General features: G+C 38.0%; 1 protein-coding gene across 1 annotated transcript; it reads left to right on the top strand.

Annotated features, from left to right (window-relative positions):
- The first annotated feature begins 3,177 nt into the window (after positions 1–3,177).
- On the top strand, positions 3,178–16,147 carry TM4SF1 (transmembrane 4 L six family member 1). Its single transcript, XM_068692200.1, has 5 exons — positions 3,178–11,729; positions 13,584–13,673; positions 13,763–13,911; positions 14,349–14,529; positions 15,543–16,147. Exons 1-5 carry the CDS (start codon positions 11,553–11,555, stop codon positions 15,555–15,557), a joined length of 612 nt encoding a protein of 203 aa, XP_068548301.1. The 5' UTR covers positions 3,178–11,552; the 3' UTR covers positions 15,558–16,147.
- Positions 16,148–18,079: the final 1,932 nt, after the last annotated feature.

Below are 18,079 nucleotides of genomic sequence, written 5' to 3'. Positions count from 1 at the left end.
TTCTGCCTGTCTTCTCGCTCTTCATAGCAGGTGTGATGTTCTGGGAGAGAGGACTAACTGACATCAGTTAGTGCTTGCTGAGTCCAGTAAGCAAGGTTGTCATACCCCTTCATTAGCCTCAGGAGGTCAGCCTGGTGTCTATGCAGGTGCAGAACTATGCAAATGAAGTGCTGGTGAAATTATGTTTGGGGTGCCATGTCCAAAGTTGAGTCTTTTTACTTTGAAGCAAGTAAAGATAGAAATGTTTCCCACAGCTTTGAAGATATCTAAAAATGATTTCTTCAGCAATGCAAGGTTGTATCACCATGAACACTGTGCACCTTGTAACTTGTGTACATAGAACTCTTTCTTACATGTAACCAGTGGTTATAACTCTTCTTTTTGCTCTTCATAAACATAATTTAAAATGTTAAGGAGATTCTTTCTAAATTCTTTGCAAGATGTCTTTGCAAATTCTAGTTCTTCATTTTATTTTGAGGGAGAAAAATGGAAATGTCTTATTTTTCCTGGACTACTTTTTATAGTCTTTGCACCAGTTAACCACCTATATGGGAAAAGGATTTGATCTGTTGCTTGTTTTTTGGAGTGGGCATTCTGTTGATATTTATATATTTTTCCCATCCTTTTCTTTCTTTGTTTTCTACCCTTCTGCACAGCTAAAAGGGTGGCCTGAAAACTTTAGGCATAGCAGGTTGTATGGTTCTTTTTTCATCAATTATAATTAAATGTAAGATTTAATTTTAAATCTGAAATGCAGAAGAAATTGCATCCAACCACTCATTGTCCAAGATCAATAGCAATATAGGTTTGGCATAGACAGCAAGTTCTCAAACTTTGTACTTGAGAGGAAAAAATAATCTAAATTATTAGATTGCCTTGGCAACATTCATTCATTCACTAACAATCCTGAAATATCAAGACTGAGTTACTAATGATAAACTTTCATAACATTTTACTGTCTATGTTATTTAGCAGTGTACTATCCAGATGTTTTTGTTTGCATCAATGTGATTTTTATAACTGAATTGATCAGTCAATCTGTGAAGGAATTCGGCCTTTTTGTAGAGAAAATTATTTTGTGTCAAGAGGGAAATGACTGTATGCATTTCACTATATTTGTCTATTAGCTAGTTAATTTTTGCTGCTATTTTTAAAAGCCGTTGTGGCTTGTGGACAATACGGTTATACTTATTTCACAAAGAATTTCTGTACAGTTTTAATGAAAATGCATATGTAATATATAAACTTCACAGTCATCCGTATTTGGGAGACAATACTGTTTTAAGCAGGTCAGCAGCTTTTTAAAACTATTTGTAGAGTTAAACAGTATAAATAGTACTAAATAATTTTCAGTTAAAAAAAAAAAAAAAAAGAAATCTCTTTCACCACTCAATAAATCAATTGATAATACAACTGACATCATTATGTAAGAGAGAGCATAAAGGAGAGCAATCCACAAGAATGTTTGTATGAAAACCTACCATCCAGTTGCATGATATTTCATTATAGTGTCATGTTGAGTGTAACATTAATGTTGTGTAACATTGAGAAGGACCAAAAAGTGTCAGCATTTAAGTCTCTGTAAAAAAATCTTCTTGAGATCAGAGGTGCTACATACTTGAACGTTATAATTTATTGTATGATGAAGAAAAACTGATACAGTTCAAATTTCATTTGGCAGTTTGAAAGCCAGTTTCTATGATGGTGTTTATGCTAGTAGCCTATGGCAGGCCAAAAAAAAAAAAAAAAAAAAAAAAAGGATAGGAAGACTAAAAGTCTGGAAAGAAGAATTCCTCTGTGCTTATTGGGTTGCTAGAGTTACAGCTTCCTCATCAGACCAAAATAAATATTTAAGAAATTTAAGAAATGCCCTGAATACTTCAGCAAAGCTGAGCAACATAGACACTAGTGTGCACAATGTTGTTTGGCATAGATCTGGTTTTGTGCATGTAGTGACCATACTTGCTAGTAAGTTAGTTTTTCTGTCTGTATGTCTGAGCTCTGGTGGCAACTGGGAAAATAAACTCCTGAACACACATTTCAGTAATGGCAGGTTTAGCCACAAACAGCAGACATTGAAGAGCAGCATGCAGATACACCGATGGGATGGTACTTTCTTGGATACATGCTATGCTGAGCAGACAGGATGGCTGTTCCACTACCAAACAACTGTAGGTGTTAAAATACAATATATAACTCACAGGAATCCCTTGGTGTGGCTACCACATGCTTTTATTTTTTCCTTTTCCATTTTAAGTTGCACATACATGTTACTGTTATAAGGGCAAAAATGACAGCATATTAAATGATCTTTATATGCTTGTGTAGATGTGTTTGCTATATCTGTATTTTACATTGGTGTGTGCTCCCTATGTTGCTTTGCAGAAAGCATCTAATTCCAAAAACATTGGAAGTGCGACTTTATTTACTGGGATTTTTTTTTCCCTTCTGCTTTTAAAGGAGGCACACAGCTAAAAACGTACTCCTTCAGCGGCGCGAGTGGCCACAATTAGTCACGGGCCTGTCTGTATTCATAGCTCCCTTTTAACCATTGATATCTAACTGTGTGTATGCTGAGCTTTGCATCCTCCTGTGAATATTTCACAGGCTTCCCTCAATCCTGCCCAGTTCTCAGCACAGTTAGAGATGTACCATCTGAGTTGTTACTATCACCAATTAGCTATCAGATCAGTTTTGGTAGCTGTCATGCATGATTACTGTAAACTACTTGTTCCTTCAACCACATAGATTGTATCTAACCATCTCACCACTTTAATTATATATGGTATATTATGTTTTTTTTCAGAGATGAAGAATTAAATTCTCCCTCTCTAGTAGTCACTAAAAATACCTTGCACCAAGGAAATATACATACCACACTATCCTTCCTGCCCTAGTGACTGCTGCAGACAGTGAGAAACTTCTGTGCTCCTTCAACAGGATGGGTGGATTCAGGCAGCCCCAAGGACAGGTGCAGGTAACACTTGTGTTTTCAGCAATCTACTGATAGATGGATAGTTTCACTTCTTTAGCTAAGGAGAGTTGTTTGCCTTTCCAGGCAGCCAGTAGAAACCTGCAGTCACACAGAGTCCTCCTACTTTGATCCTTGTGTATTTTCTCTTAGCCAATTGACCTCTGTTTTCTGGTATATTTACTTATTTTCTTTGAGCCTCCAAATCTCCTAATTGTCTAACACTACACAGATGGGGCAGACTACTTCTGAAAATAAATTTAACATTCATAGCTTTAAGATTTGTGCTTTTCCAATGGGAAACTTGAGGAGGAAAGTAATTTCTAGTGATTTGTAGGTGTTTTTATTCTGCTTAGTTACTGCTGTGTAATCTGCTAGTGATGCATAGAAAGTGTAAATGCAAGGATAATGAGCTGGAGCTGTCAGAACTGTATTCCTTCATCAGTTAAATTGTTGGATGGAGTCTGTAACCACTTATGTCACTGTTTTTGTGCTCTTCTTAGATGTAGGTGTCTTTATTTTTAATTTAGTATGCCTACTGATAATTTTTGTTTGATGAAAGATGAGAGGTAATACAGGCCTGTGAATAGTTTTTAAAAACAGGTAGGCAAAGCAAATATGGTGAAGAGTTGGATTAAGCTTAGTCTGCTTTTTGTACATCTGTTTTATTCAACAACAGTTATCCTGTTCCTGTTTCTTTTCCTTTGCAATGCTCTGAGGGGCTGCAGGAAAACCCTTTTTCTCCTACATCTCCTGTTATATCATGCATAAATGAGCACATGCCTTTCCTACAGACTCTAGAGATGTGTTTCATTGAACATAGTGACTCAAGGATAGGGTAATGTATGTATAATGTAGGAAATGCAAGCAAAATTCTGCTGCTTCAGCCTCTGTTTCTAGATGTTGATAAGTCCTTGAGCTTGCTAACATCCAGATTTCTGAGTTAAACTTCCACAAGGAAAAATAGCCCCTAATGATGAATTTAAAATAATTTTCACAAAAACAGCTTACATGCAAATCAGGGGTCTTCCTATGAAGGAATATTTTTAAGGAGATTTGCTGCATTATATACATTCTGCCTCACTGTAGATCTTTGCTTTTTTTTTTTTTTTTAACCGACAGACCTTCAAAGAGCAAGTAAAGGTGTATTTTGCTTCTTTAGACCATAATCTGAAATAATAATCTGAAATTTTGGCATAGAATCTCATTCCTGTTGTGATAGCCTTCTTATATTCATTGTCCATTAAACATATGCTAGATTAATCAGCAACCCACTTCCAAAGTCTGTATGTGAAAAACTGTGTGATGACTTTATAATTGTGATGGTTCTAAAGACATATTTTAATTTTCCTTCATCCTTTTGTATGACACTGAGTAGCTCTCAGTTAGGACAGTAGTAAGCCCTATGACTTCACCTGGGTGGAGTGTGATTGATTAAAATCTTGGGAGTTAGTGAAAAGTCTTTTTATGGATGTCCTTCATTGGATGTCTGTTTTATGTGCATTGTTAAACATGGTTGGGGATGGCGTCACAAAATTGGCATACTTCAAGCCTGAAGTATGTTAGCCTGTTCTTCGTGTTGTGCTATGCAGAGATATGTATACTAAGCCCATTTTTTCTTGGAGAATAGAAGGCTCCAGGGAGACCTCATTGCAGCCTTCCAGTACTTGAAGGGAGCATATAAACAGGAGGAGGAATGCCTGTTTACATGTGTTGATAGTGATAGGACAAGGTGGAATGGTTTTAAACTAAGACGGGAGATTTAGGTTAGATATTAGGAGGAGGTTTTTCACTCAGAGGGTGGTGAGGCACTGGAACAGGTTGCCCAGAGAGGTTGTGGATGCCCCATCCCTGGATGCATTCATGGCCAGGCTGGGTGTGGCCCTGGGCAGCCTGCTGTAGTGATTGACAACCCTGCTCAGAGCAGGGGGGTAAAATTAGATGATCCTTAAGGTCCTTTTCAACCCAGGCCATTCTATGATTCTATGATTCCAGCCTGTACAGCTATAATATACACGCATTACAGAACAGTGTATAATTACAGTACAGTGACGATAATGCTTCATGATTGCGTACCTTTTGAAAAACAGCACAAATTTAGGGATAGAATAGGAAGAAAGACAGCAAGCCTGTATAAATACCACAGTGCTAGGGAAACAAACTTCTGTTGGTCATGTTGCATAGCCAAGGTTTCACCCCCAGGCTGTGACAGAAATAGGAATAGAACTTGTTTGTATTATATCCTAATTTTATCATAATAACATGGTTGCAAGTAGTAATGAATGATGGATACATTATGGTTTTTATATGCCAACAGAAAACATTTTTTTTTGAAGTGGCTTATTTGATTGCGAAGTGAAGTTGCAATAACATCACAAGTCTTGGGTTAATAATAGTTATTGTTAAGTAAGAATTGTGAGCTCTTCTATAGACAGAGGAACTTCTATAGACTCATGGTATTTGCACTCTGATTGTGAAGTTTCAATTCTCTGAGCTTGTTCATTAAGTGTCAAAGCTACTTCTGTTGCATCATTGCTGACTTTCTTAGGTCAGCATTATTGCTAACAGACCTCTTTGTGTTAATGTGGTAGTTCTAGGTGCTGTTGCATTAAGTGTAAGCACTTGTTTCAAGCTGACTTCTACAGTTCGGAGCAGCTTTCTGCCTCAAACTGATGGCAGAGACAGCAAGCAAGAATGTGTATATATTACAGCTGAGTGAGGATTGCCTTTATGTTCAGTGACCTGTTTCATGGCAGCAGGTGGTTGCATCCTCCTCAGAAGTAGCTCATTAGTTCATCCAGTTGATGTTGTGTAATTAATAAAGGTAATCTGGCAACTTTCTTCTGGCTGTGGCCAGGAGACCATAGGCACAAAGGACTTAAGGGGAGCAGTTTCCTATTGTGACTGTCTAGGTGGAGTTTGCTGACTGACATGCACCTCTGAGGTGGCATGCCTGAGGACAACTGCAGCTACAGAATAGTGCTTTTGCAGATAATGGCTGGAAAACATGAGCAATGAATCATTTGAGCATTGAGAAATAGATGGTAGAGTAGATGGGTGTTTCTTCATTTAATTAAAGGGAAGCTGTGGGTGTTCCTAGGGTCACTGTGAGCTCTGTCTGAACAGCTGGCCAAGAGGCTTCACTTGGAGCTTAGCTAACAGGTAACTGCATATTCATTATACATTCCTAGCAGTTGTCTGAGCTAGTATTCGCCCCTGTGAGCAATAAGCTACAAAACAGTAAGGCATAATGAATAGAATAGCTTCCAAGGAAATACAAATGTGAATTCTTAACCTGCATTGGTACATGTGTTGTCCAGTCTTTCCAAGTGCATCTGTGCAGTCCATGTTATTGTATCCCAGGCCATGTCTCATCCATTGGTGTTATACAATTGCTGCACCCTGCCCATACCTACACAGGAGGTACTGCACTCCCTGATGGTGCATGGGACCAGAAGTTGAGCAAGAAAAATTATAATGAGCTCTTTGGTAGAAGTTGTAGAATAAGGTGTCCGAATGTCAATGATATTTGCAAAGCCCGTTGATTCACATCTGAGAGGTTTTTAAAATGTAAGAAATTTTATTTGCTTCAAGACTTTTTTTTTTTATTTATTTGTTTTTTGAGGTAATTGGAAGTCATTTGTCATATGTCTGTTTCAGATGTGTCTCTTGCCCCCTATTGTGTCTTTGAGAAAATCCAGTGTAGGGGTGGCTAGAAGGCTACGTAGAACAGTAAGACAGACAATTTTCAGTGTCTGAAGAAACTATTGTGAAGAAGCAAATCATATTTTTCCATAAAGAGTGTCATCTTTTTTTTCATTGTTCTGGAATCTTTAAATTGATCTAGGAGATTGCTCATATTTGCTCAGAAAACACTGATGGCAGAAGCAACTGTTACCTGTGTTTTAACCTTTGTCTGGTTACAAGGAACAAGAACCTCTTGGGAGGGATGGTGCTAACATTATTTAAATGAATAAATAAATAAATAAAAGAGCAACATTCAGTTTAGGGAAGATTAGCAGAATTAACACTAAGTAACTGGGCCATAAAAATCTCCTTTCCATGAAAGGAATAGCAGACAGACTGTATCCTGACCACATTCCAGAGAGCTAGGGAGAGAAGTTTGAGACATCCTGAGAGCACAGAAGCCTTACAGCATACACATGCAACAAGTTCCAACATGATAGCTAGCATGTGGTAGCACGCCCCATGTCCAGTCAGGGAAACTGAGCCCAGACTGTGTGCCCTGATCTTGACAGCATACTCAATCTGACATGATGTTTATTTATGTGTTAGATTTCCTCTTCCCAATCCACACACACACGCACTTGATTTCCCTTCTAGTAGGGTATATGAGTGTTTCCAGTATTATGGTGGGTATAAAAATATATTAGTGAAATCCAGAGATATTTTTTGTAAAGTACTCTTCTTTACTGTCACAACTCTGTTTCTTCCATTGGTTATGATGGTTCACCCTGGGAATCTGGTTTAAGGCAAAGGTGTGAGATGTAATTGCAGATAACGTAATTTTCTTTCGTAGGAGAAATGTGGTACTTCATGGTTTTCTTTCTCTTGAAAAGCTAATTCTGTGGCATTTTTTAAATGTTTATCAACTTTCTCTGAAAGTATTTTTTGTTGTGGTAGCTTTGACAATCATCAATACACTGTTCCTCTTTGCATTACCTAAACTTAGAACTTGCCTGAATATATAGCAAGGATTTCCAATACATAACTGAGCTGGAGAAAGTAATTTCTTTTGATCCTGTCATCCTGGTTGAGGAACAGCTACAGAAAGATGGAGAATGGTCAGGTTTTCAAAGCTGGAATGTAAAAAGAACTATTCTAATAGTTATGAGATATCCCACTTTCTGACATTAAGAAAACCAGTCACTTTCTAACATCTTTATTTTGTGAAAGATGCATGCTTCTGTCCTCTTCTTGCAATAGAAAAGACAGAGCAACAATGACTATTGAGGTTAATTTTTTTTTTTTTATTTTATATAGGAGCTGCTGGATCCTTGGATCCCAGGTGGGATTAGGCTTATCTTTAGATATCACAGAAACTGGACAAGGCACCTGTGACGCTACTTTTAGCTACTTCTCTGTATCCTGCCCTGTGTAGCACTGGTTTGCTGACAGCCTTTATCCTGCAGAAGTGATGATTCAGGGATGCAATCTAATTGCTGTAACTTTTTATAAACCAGCCCCATTCTCCCAGGAGAGGTTATGGACATTTTTCACAACAGTCCTACCCACTGGACCTTAGAATGTGCAATCAGGATTGCATTGCTGTCAAACAGACCAGGATTTGGAAGCCAGAGGGTGCTTTACTGCCCTCTTTGACTGTCATGGTTCTTCTCAGACATAGCTGAGGATGAGACCTATAGTCTAAAGTTAGGTTTTAGCCTAGAACTAAACTTTTATTTCCTCAAATAATATTGGGGGATCAATTTCTTTTTCATAAGTGTTCTTCGTCCGGGGCGGACATCCGAGCTACAGAAATATTCTTGTGAGAGAGAAATAGTGGAGCTTTCCATGGGCTGTTGGGAAGCATCTGAGTGTGTAAGCAATTTTCTCACCTCCATAAGTGCAAACACTATGGTTCTTAAACAAAAGACTGAAAATCCAATTCTGAGTTTGTTTAAACTAGTGTAAACTCTGCTCATGGTGCTGGAGCAAGTCATGAGATGCAGTTAAGGCCCTGCTGTTCCTCAGGTTGATGAGAAGCTTGTGTTTGGCTCCTGCTCATTCACAGGTCAGTTTTATCTGGACATGCCCATGATAAATGCTAAAAATCCACTGTTGCTCACTTTGCAAGCAGTAACAGTAGGATTTATGGAGCAAACAGGCATGAGAAGTGAACAACCTCAAGATTTTTCAACCTATATGATTACACAGGAGAGATACTTGAACTACTACTATTTTTTAAATTATTATTTTTTAGTAACTGCAATGACTCACATGCTTGATTGTATACAGAATAAGGCAATATTTCAATGTACCACATCCACTAACAAAATTAACACAAGGGACACTTAGCTGTCCATCTAATCAAATACTTGACTTGATTGTTCCCTCAAAGAAAGAGTGGGGTTCTTTATTTTTGACTAGCCTCTAAATGGTTTTACAGAGTAGCATTTAAACTCCAGAGCTCTTCATTTCATTGGGGCTTTTCAGGGGGATTAAGTAAATTTAATGTTATTTACATTGTCTGGAAAAAAAATAAATCAAAAAATCCATTTTAAATATATGAATTCTTAATTATGTGAAGTTTTATATCAAATCAAGTGTGGTGGGTAAGGGAGGTTGTCATGTTTTATTTGGGGTAGTGTGTTTTTTTTTTTTTAACATAACACAATGAAGGGAGTTTTCAGTTAAGAAGTCATCTCCTTCTGCAGAGGAAACATGCAGGATGATGTTTGTGCTCATTTTAGTCATCAAAGCTGAAGTGCACAATAATGGTAAGCCTATGTTTCTACAATAAGAGGATATTTCTCATAATGAAGGAAGTCTCAAAGGTCAACAGCTACAATACCCGGAGAGGTTACATCACAGAACCACATCTGTGCAACGCTTCTCTCTCTCTCTCTTTTTTTTTTTTTCCCCTTCCTTTCTTTCTCTTTAAGCTTCAGTGTTGATCACAATACTTGCCAGAATAGTATGGATTTAAATTGGACTTTATTTACAGTGTGATTTAGGTATTAAACATATATATATACGTATCAAAAAATTAAAGAAGGAAAGATAACTTAAATGAGTATTCTCCCCAAGTAGCTGAAAGCCTCTTAATATCCTGTACATTCCCAAATTCAGATTGTCCAGACTGTTTTTTGAAATATGATTTATATTGTATTACAGTGATGTCAGCAGCAACATCTCCTGAATCTAGTCTGGACCTCTTAGATACCACAGAATCACAGAATCATTAAGGTTGGAAAAGACCTCCAAGATCATCTGGCCCAACTATCCCCCTACCACCAATATCACACTCTAAACTATGTCTCTATGTACCACATCCAACCTTTCCTTAAACAACAGCTCTCTCAGTCTGCCTTCATAGGAGAGGTGCTCCAGCCCTCTGATTGTCCTCGTGACCCTCTTTGGGACCCACTCCAACAGGTCCATCTTGTGCTGCAGTCCCCAGAGCTGAACGTGGTGCTCCAGGTGGGGGCTCAACAAGAGGGGGACAAGCACCTCTCTCAACCTGCTGGCTGCACTTCTGATGCAGCTGAACATGCAGTTGGCTTTCTGGGTTGCAAGAATACACTGCTGGCTCATGTTCATTTTATTTGTCCACTAGCTTTCCCAAGTGCTTCTCCTCAGGGTTGCTGCTCTCAATCCACTCATTTCCCAGCCTGTATTCATGTTTGGGATGGTCCCAACTCAGGTGCAGGACCTTGTGCTTGGCTTTGTTGAGCTTCATGAGATTTGCAGGGGCATATCTCCCAAGCCTGTCCAGGTCCCTCTGGTCAGCATCCCTTCCCTCCAGCATGTCAACAGCACCACACAGCTTGATGTCAACAGTAGACTTGCTGGAGTTCTTGCTGAAATATCTTCTATTATGTGATAGTACCAGGCCTGGCAACACATACCTCTGTCTTGAGCAGTATATATGTGAACAAGGAAAGTTTTGGCTATTTTGGCAACATTTGCATGAGGGAAAAGAGATAGATATATCTTATTTTTTCCAGTTCACTTTGTATCTTGATTTACCATACAAATTAATGTTACCAGTACATGTACCACAGTTTGGAACACTTGATATAATATATTGCCCTCTGTTTGGGGCTTTTATTTTTTTGTGTGTGTGTTTCTGTACTTAAATTTTCATTGCAAGAACTGCATTTTATGATCTGCTTTTTGATGCATTTGCTTTTCCAGCAATGTTCCTTGATTTAGCTTTAGGAAATCATTGCTAATCTAAATACAGCTTGTCTTATAATGGCAAGAATAGGTACACCCCTGCCTGCCCATTCTGTTTGTTTTTCAAGAGACAAGCAGAACTGATGAAGTCCACTCTTATTCCATTAACAGAATAGCAAGGAAAGAGGCTGCTTTACATACTTGTCATTGCTGTAGACTTTATTCTATTTGTACCCAAGACTCCGACTCAGTATTGTTGAAGTCAGCCAAATCTTTCCATGGCTTCAGGTTGTTCTGAAATAGTCTATAGACTTAAAAGCCAAAGCTGCTTCTAACAAAGAAAACAAAATCTTTTTCTTTCAATTTCTAAAAGAACTTATATTGTGGTGGAGCCTGTTGTTCATGTCTAATCATGTTCAATGGTGATCATTCCGTGCATCACATATTAAAGCGAAGTTACCTAGCATTCAGTATTTCCTTGATTGCATTTGGTTTGTCAACAATTATTTCATTTAAAATGGGTGGTGACATTCTACCATCCTCGTTTCCTCACCTGGCAATTTGGAATGATAGGTATGAAGACATTGTAAACGTCATCCAGGTAACTAGAAAACCCTGAGTATTTAAGTAGGTGAGACTAAAGACTGGTCTTCTTTTAGGTGTGGACAAATATGAGATAGGTTGGAGTAGAGAAAGAAGGACTTGAAAAGCTGAGGACATGTGTTTTGGAAGGTGTACTAGGTGTATTGGTTGTAAGTTGCTCATTCTTGCCTTGCTCAGCATTGTGGCCAATATTTTACTTTATTTTCCCAATGGAGAAACAAGATTTGCTTCAGAGCATCATCTCAGCAAATATGTAGAGTGCCTTCATGGCATTCTAGGTGGAGGCCTTTTGGTAAGTAATAAGCTACTGCTTTCTCTGAAATGTATTTTAAAGCTACTTAGTATTACTGTTTCTTTACCAGGTACGTTAACTTATTCATTGAATATCTTGTCAGCAGGAGTCTCTGGAATCGTATCAAAAAATAAATAATAATAATAATAATAAAAAGAAGCTATTTTGCAACATGAGTATTATTAGTTACTTTGGTTATCACAGCCTCAACCTTATGTCACTTCAGAGCTGAGAATGAGGGTATAGGCTGCAGAACCCAAATGCAAAAATGGAACCAGGCCTTTCAGCAGGATATGGTTTAAGTAAAGGGCTAAATCTTACGTTTTTATTCCATTAGTGAATTTTCTCCTTTTTAATGTCTGTAGATAACTAGTATTTATTTGAAATTCCTTAATGTATGTTATCTGAGATGTGGAAAGACAGCTGTTACAGCTCTGTTTAGCTTTTTTTCAGAGGAATCAAATAACAGTTACCAAAGTTTTGAATTAGGGTAATAGCCAAGGATGAAGAACTGAGTGTGTTCAATATAAGAGGTTGTTAATCTGAAGCAATTATTTTTTAAATTTTCAATTTTGTGGACCACAGTTTAGCATATTGACGTTTCCTGACTCTAGGCTTCCTTTTTCATTCACTTTTAGCCATCCTCTTACGACTGCAAATCTCAAGCTATCAGCAAATTACAGGGTGAAAAGCATTATATAAGACCCTCTGTCTTGTGAGAGGTTCTTACAGCTGTGTTACAGCCCCATTAGAACCTAGACTGAGATTTGCAAAGCCAGCTTTACAGGCAGGCTAATCCAAATTAAACAAATGGAACTGCTCCTGAAACACATTCTTGTACTACATCTTCTGGCCTGCAGCACTGGGGCTCAAAAAAGGTTTGAGTAAGGGCTGACTAGTATGTGACTCTGCTCAACTGTATTGTAAATCTGTGCTGTTCAGTGGTAACACTTTGCTCATTTATGTGTTTTTACAAGCTATTCCTGGGTGTGGTGTCTTTGTATAAGTGCAAACTAGTATTAAGTCCTATTAGTGCTGGTGGGGAGTATACTCTATTTAACCAGCTCTCTGTTCCTCCTCCTTGATTTTATGCCAAAAGCTCTGGAGTATGGACAATTTAATTTTCGTACAGATAGTGTCCCCTACATTGCTATGCATTTCTGTTACTGGAAACTCTGTGGATGTGAAAACCTAGAAGAAGCTAGATGTCTGTAATGAGATGTTTGCATGAATTGGGTAGAATATACCCAGACTTTTTACTAGACTAAGACTTGTTTTGTCACACAGACAGTGACAACTACTCTTCAGTAACGAATATGGTGGTGGTTTTGTTAAAATAAGAAAACAATTTTCAGAGCCTTGCCTTGTAGTCCTCCTTTGACAGAAAGTGAATACATTTTTTTTGTTGGTGGTGGTGCTTTTTGGTTTTTGGTGTGTGTGTGTGTGTGTTTTGTTTTGTTTTCCCAAAGTATTTTATTTGCAGGATACAGCCTTTGGGGGGGGGGGGGGGGAGGGCTGGGGTAGGACCAAAAAAAACACCACACCTTTTAAGGTTGAAGCATCTCAAATTGCAGTAATACCACAATACCACAGCATGGTCTTTATCAACAGTCTTTTTAGGCACTTAAGTGCTATGTATACACAATGTAGAAATAGAAATATACCTATGCTGTTGCTGGTTATACTGCTATCAATAGTGAAAAGCCTACTGTGTGGGAAGTAAAACTGAATAACCTATACACAACACCGATAAGTTTTGTAAATGAATGCAATGTGAGCAGTGTGTTTTATCTGCCTTGTCTGTATAACAAAACAGAACAAAGAACAGTGTGGTTTTGTTTTCCCCATACCCAGGTACTCATTCCAGCTGCAGTATTCATTGGGCTTCACAATGATGACTGCTGTGGGTGCTTTGGCCATGAGAACTGTGGGAAAAGCTGTGCAGTAAGTGATCTTTTATGTCCCGGTCCCTGATAGTCCTCAGGAGAAGTTCATGGCTGTGCTGAAAACTCATATCTGTGTTTGCTGTGCAGATGATCTCCTCAGTTCTGGCAGCCTTTGTTGGGATCCTTGGTTCTGGATACTGTATAATCATTTCAGCACTGGGCTTGTCTCACGGACCGTATTGTTATACTCGTGTAGAAAGAAACTGGATCTATCCTTTCACTGAATCTTCTGGAGGGTAAGTTGTCTTCATATGTATTCATGAGTATATTACTTCTTTCTGCATGTACAATGGGTTTTATTCTATAACCTTCCAGCAATATTCAGTAGCCACATACCCAGCTCCATGGAAAGTTCTGAGTTTGTTTTGAGAAATAATTTTGCTCTTTCAACTGTCTTGAGCTTGTCTCTTGCTTTGATCAATAATAGAAAGTTCTGCCTTTCTAGCCTAGATTTTTTTTGAATAAATTGAACCACACAAATTTTGTTAAGTCTTATAGTTGAACATGTTCTTAAACAGAGCAGGATTTCAGTGTAGTAAACCACTATATTTTCTATTCCTACTTAGAATGATAATCCTTGATGCAATTACAAGCCAGATATAATTTGGTTCTAGTGTGTGGTAAGCATCCCACTCTGACACAATTTTATTATACTTGCATTTGATGTGTACAGATACCTGTTTGAGTACAACAAATGGTCTAAATGTCAAGAACCTCAAAACATCGTTCAGTGGAATGTCACTCTCTTTTCCATTCTTCTTGTCCTGGGAGGAATAGAGTTCATCCTGTGCTTCATACAGATAATCAATGGCATTCTTGGAGGAGTATGTAGGCTGTGCTGCAGTCATGAGGAGGTAAGCCATTTATTCAGCTAGTTATTACCATACTTCCCAGAAAGCTCATATGAAACACTGTTGTTACTGATGCTTCTGTAGAAGCTTAGCAGCTATTTTTCAGGCATTCTTAAGTAACAGCTAAGTATAAAACTTTTTTTTTTTTTTTAATTATTATTATTTATATGGCCCTATTGCATTCTGCTTTTTCATATAGTATTTGCTATACATATATTAGCTGTTTGCTCAGCTGTCTGCAGTGAATTTAGTCTGCACATGAACTGGGAGGTCTTTTCTCCCACTGTGGCACATGCAGTCATCAGCACAATGTAGGTGTTACAATCAAAATACATATCTCCTGCTGGTGGTAGTCTTTGCCATAGCCTAAAGTATTGTTGCATAGTGTGGTGCGGTATTGTGGCAGGCTGCCTGGTCAAAATGTGTAACTTCAGCCTCACATTTTGCCTACAGTAGCTGGTGAACTACTAAGCTTATGGGTGCCATATGTGTAAAAATAAAATAATAATAATCTGCAGCAAAAACCTTGTTTAGTAAAAGCAGGATAAGAGAAAGAATTAAATTGTATATAGGTAACAAAACTGGCAGAGAGATCTGAAGGAATTTTTGAAGGTTTGTTTTTGTTTGGTGTTGCTTTTTGTGAGTGAGGAAGGGGAAATCCTCCAAATTTCTTTAGTCTTGTTATACTCTTTGAGTCTGTTTTTAAAATTAGTACCACAGAGTTATTGTTGGAATTGCAATGCCTTAAAGTATGAAATTGGTACGGTTTATTTCACACACATATTATGGCTAAGAATATTTCACATTTTGAATTGATATAGCTGAATATTGTGGCACTTTGAAAGCTGTTGCTGTCCTCTACCTCCTGTCTTCTATGCTGTAATTGAAGTACAGAAGAGTTGTGCTGTAACTGTCTAAATGTGGTCAGGTTAATTTGGTCTCCTACACTTAGATATTATATTAGCATTAACATTCTTCCCCTTAATATGTGTTTCTTTCTTTTTGTTTCCCCACAGACGTTTGCTTGCTAGAAAACCTGAAAATGGGTTGATGTCAGTGCATATGCATCATGTATTGAGTATTCTGTTTCGTTCTGTTTTTTATATTACTTGCATACTAAAATGCACATTGCTTGTTTTCCAACTATGTTGTCACCATCAATTTAAGTGACTTGGGATCAGCCTTTGTCGTTGGAGTCATATGCATGTAGGCATACGTATGGAGTCAAAGCTGGACAGCTTTGGCTCATTTCATAGTAGTACAGGCAACTGCCTGACCTTGGGTCAATAAATATGCTTTCTTTTTCCTTTTTTTTTTTTTTTTTTTCCTGACACAACAGCTCTGTACTTCATGCCACTTTCCCAATATAGTTGCACTGTTATTCTGATGTTGGAAAAACCAAACTGAATCTAGTCTGGCCTGGAAATGAATGAATTCTCAGCTGGAACAAAAATAAAGCAACAGTAAAATGTGAGTGACCAAGGACTGAAACATGTACTTTTTTTTTTTTTTTTTTTTTTTTGTTTAAAGCAAGAACTGTCAAAGAATTGAGATATAATAAAACTGAGTTTTTTTCCAAGCTTCTCCTGTATTTCACAAATAAAGATTTTTATTAAAAATACCCAGCAGGTGTCAATGCTTCTTTCCATGCCCATACTGAAACTTCATTCCTAGTCCTAAAGGAAAACACAATGGTGACGTAAGAATATAGATATAAAACTGCCAGGTTATAACCTATTTCTTCCATTCATCAGACCCTGTCAGAGTGAGAACTGTTTCACTCTATTTTAGATTATTTAGCTGAGCCAGGCAAATGTGCATCAACAAGGCTGTGGAGACTTAGTGAGATCCCTGTAACAAATGAAACTCTTCACCCTATGTGGAGAATTAGTTCTAGGTCTGGGCTAGCAGTACTTTCCTGATGGCCATTCCAAGCACTGGAGGGAAGTTCCTGCACAGTTGAGCCACTGCTTTCTGGCCCTCATGCTTCTTTCTCCCAAGGAGTGCTCACCCCTTTGGAGTCTTGAGACAGAAGAAAATTTGGGTCTGAATTCCTGTTTCTTAGCTTTGGTCAGCAGGACCCCAGGCATGGCAGCATTCCAAAAGTATAGTGCAAATTCAGGGCAGCAGTGACAGATTAATCTGAAATAATAGACTTCACCCGTAAGCAGCCTGGAGGCAGTATTTTCAAAGAATCTGTGCAAGACCTTCTGAAGTTTATCTTGCAGAATATTGCAGTGAATGTTTTACCATCAGGCAAAGTAAACCTGAATGATATGCTGCCAACAGCATTGCTGGCAGGGTCATTGTGCTACTGGCAATGGCATTTTTCGAAGGAAAAATTAGACATGCCATTTGTTTAAACAAAATGAAGCTGGTTACCATTAGTGCTCAAATTTGGAATCTAGCAGTTAATGTCTTCTTTGAAAACAGTCAAGTTAATTTCTGTTTGCATCAAAAAGAATTTTCTACAGGTGTCAGTGTATACTTAGTACTACTTTTAACTAAGAGGGCAGTCTTTAAAGCAACCCAAAACTCTCAAGAGTTTCTTAGGCTAGAATGAAGTCCTCCCCTCCAAGTCTGCCCTGTACAAATATGTCTCTGAAAAAAAAAGAAATCAACTGTGAAAATCTGAAGTTGCACACATGGTTCCACAGTCACAAAAGAACTCCCAGATGGGAAGAACTTGTATTTAGAAACTCAGGATAAGTACTTCTTGCGATACCTTTTTTCATACATAAAGTACATAGAATTAGTTGAGAGCACTCTTTAGTACAGCTTCTGCTTGTTGTACTTATCCCTTTCTTGCCCCGCTATGGGAATGAGGAGAACAAGTGCACTCATGCACACACAAACAATTCCTTCTTGCTGTGAGCTATGATGTCTTTGTATGTGAAAAAACACTGTGAAAGAGGATCTACATGGGGTGTGGAGTGAGGGGGAGAAGGAAGAGGAAAAAAAGGTCTTGATGGAATAAGGTATAATTCCCACAAAGCTTCAAAGTTTTTTGCCTTTATGCTTTCATAATTGTTATTTGTCTTTCTGATTTGTAAAACTAATTAGAGAGCCGAAACAAGGTTAGGAATTCCAACGGGCAGAATTATTAGGCCAGAGTTTAGAATTAAAACTATAGCTCAGATCCATGTAACATGAAAGCACAGCGTTACTACTCATCCTTTATATTGTTATTAAAAAAAAAAAAAAAAGTCTATTGGATTCCTTCAAGGCCTAATGGACAAGACAGAGTCTGGGGAGTTTTATCAATTACACTGGGGAGAAGCAGTTGTTTTACGTTACGTTCATTTCAGTTAGCAGAAAAGTCATTCGTCCAAAGTAAACAAGGGTTTTCGGTAAAGGGCTCAGAGTCAGCTCATGGATATTGACAGAGGAATCCAGTTCTTGCAACACTTAGTAAGATATTTGAGAAACTAATTACCAGGCTTGCTTACTACTTGGTATAATATTGTGGTGTCCTGTTCTAGTGGTATAGTTTGCCAGCAACAAAACAGACATTTAGATGTAGAGCTTAGGGATATGGTTTAGTGGGGACTGT

This window comes from Anas acuta, chromosome 9 (assembly GCF_963932015.1).
Source record: "Anas acuta chromosome 9, bAnaAcu1.1, whole genome shotgun sequence".
In the NCBI taxonomy this organism is placed as follows: domain Eukaryota; kingdom Metazoa; phylum Chordata; class Aves; order Anseriformes; family Anatidae; genus Anas; species Anas acuta.
Note: the sequence above shows the minus strand (reverse complement) of the source record. Positions and strands in the feature narration are given on the sequence as shown.

Excerpts from the sequence above, each read along its gene's own strand:
- TM4SF1 (XM_068692200.1), top strand. The coding sequence starts at position 11,553 with ATGTGTTTTGGAAGGTGTACTAGGTGTATTGGTTGTAAGTTGCTCATT. Across the intron at positions 11,730-13,583 it reads TTCTAGGTGGAGGCCTTTTG|GTACTCATTCCAGCTGCAGT; the intron begins GTAAGTAATAAG and ends CCCCATACCCAG. Across the intron at positions 13,674-13,762 it reads ACTGTGGGAAAAGCTGTGCA|ATGATCTCCTCAGTTCTGGC; the intron begins GTAAGTGATCTT and ends TTTGCTGTGCAG.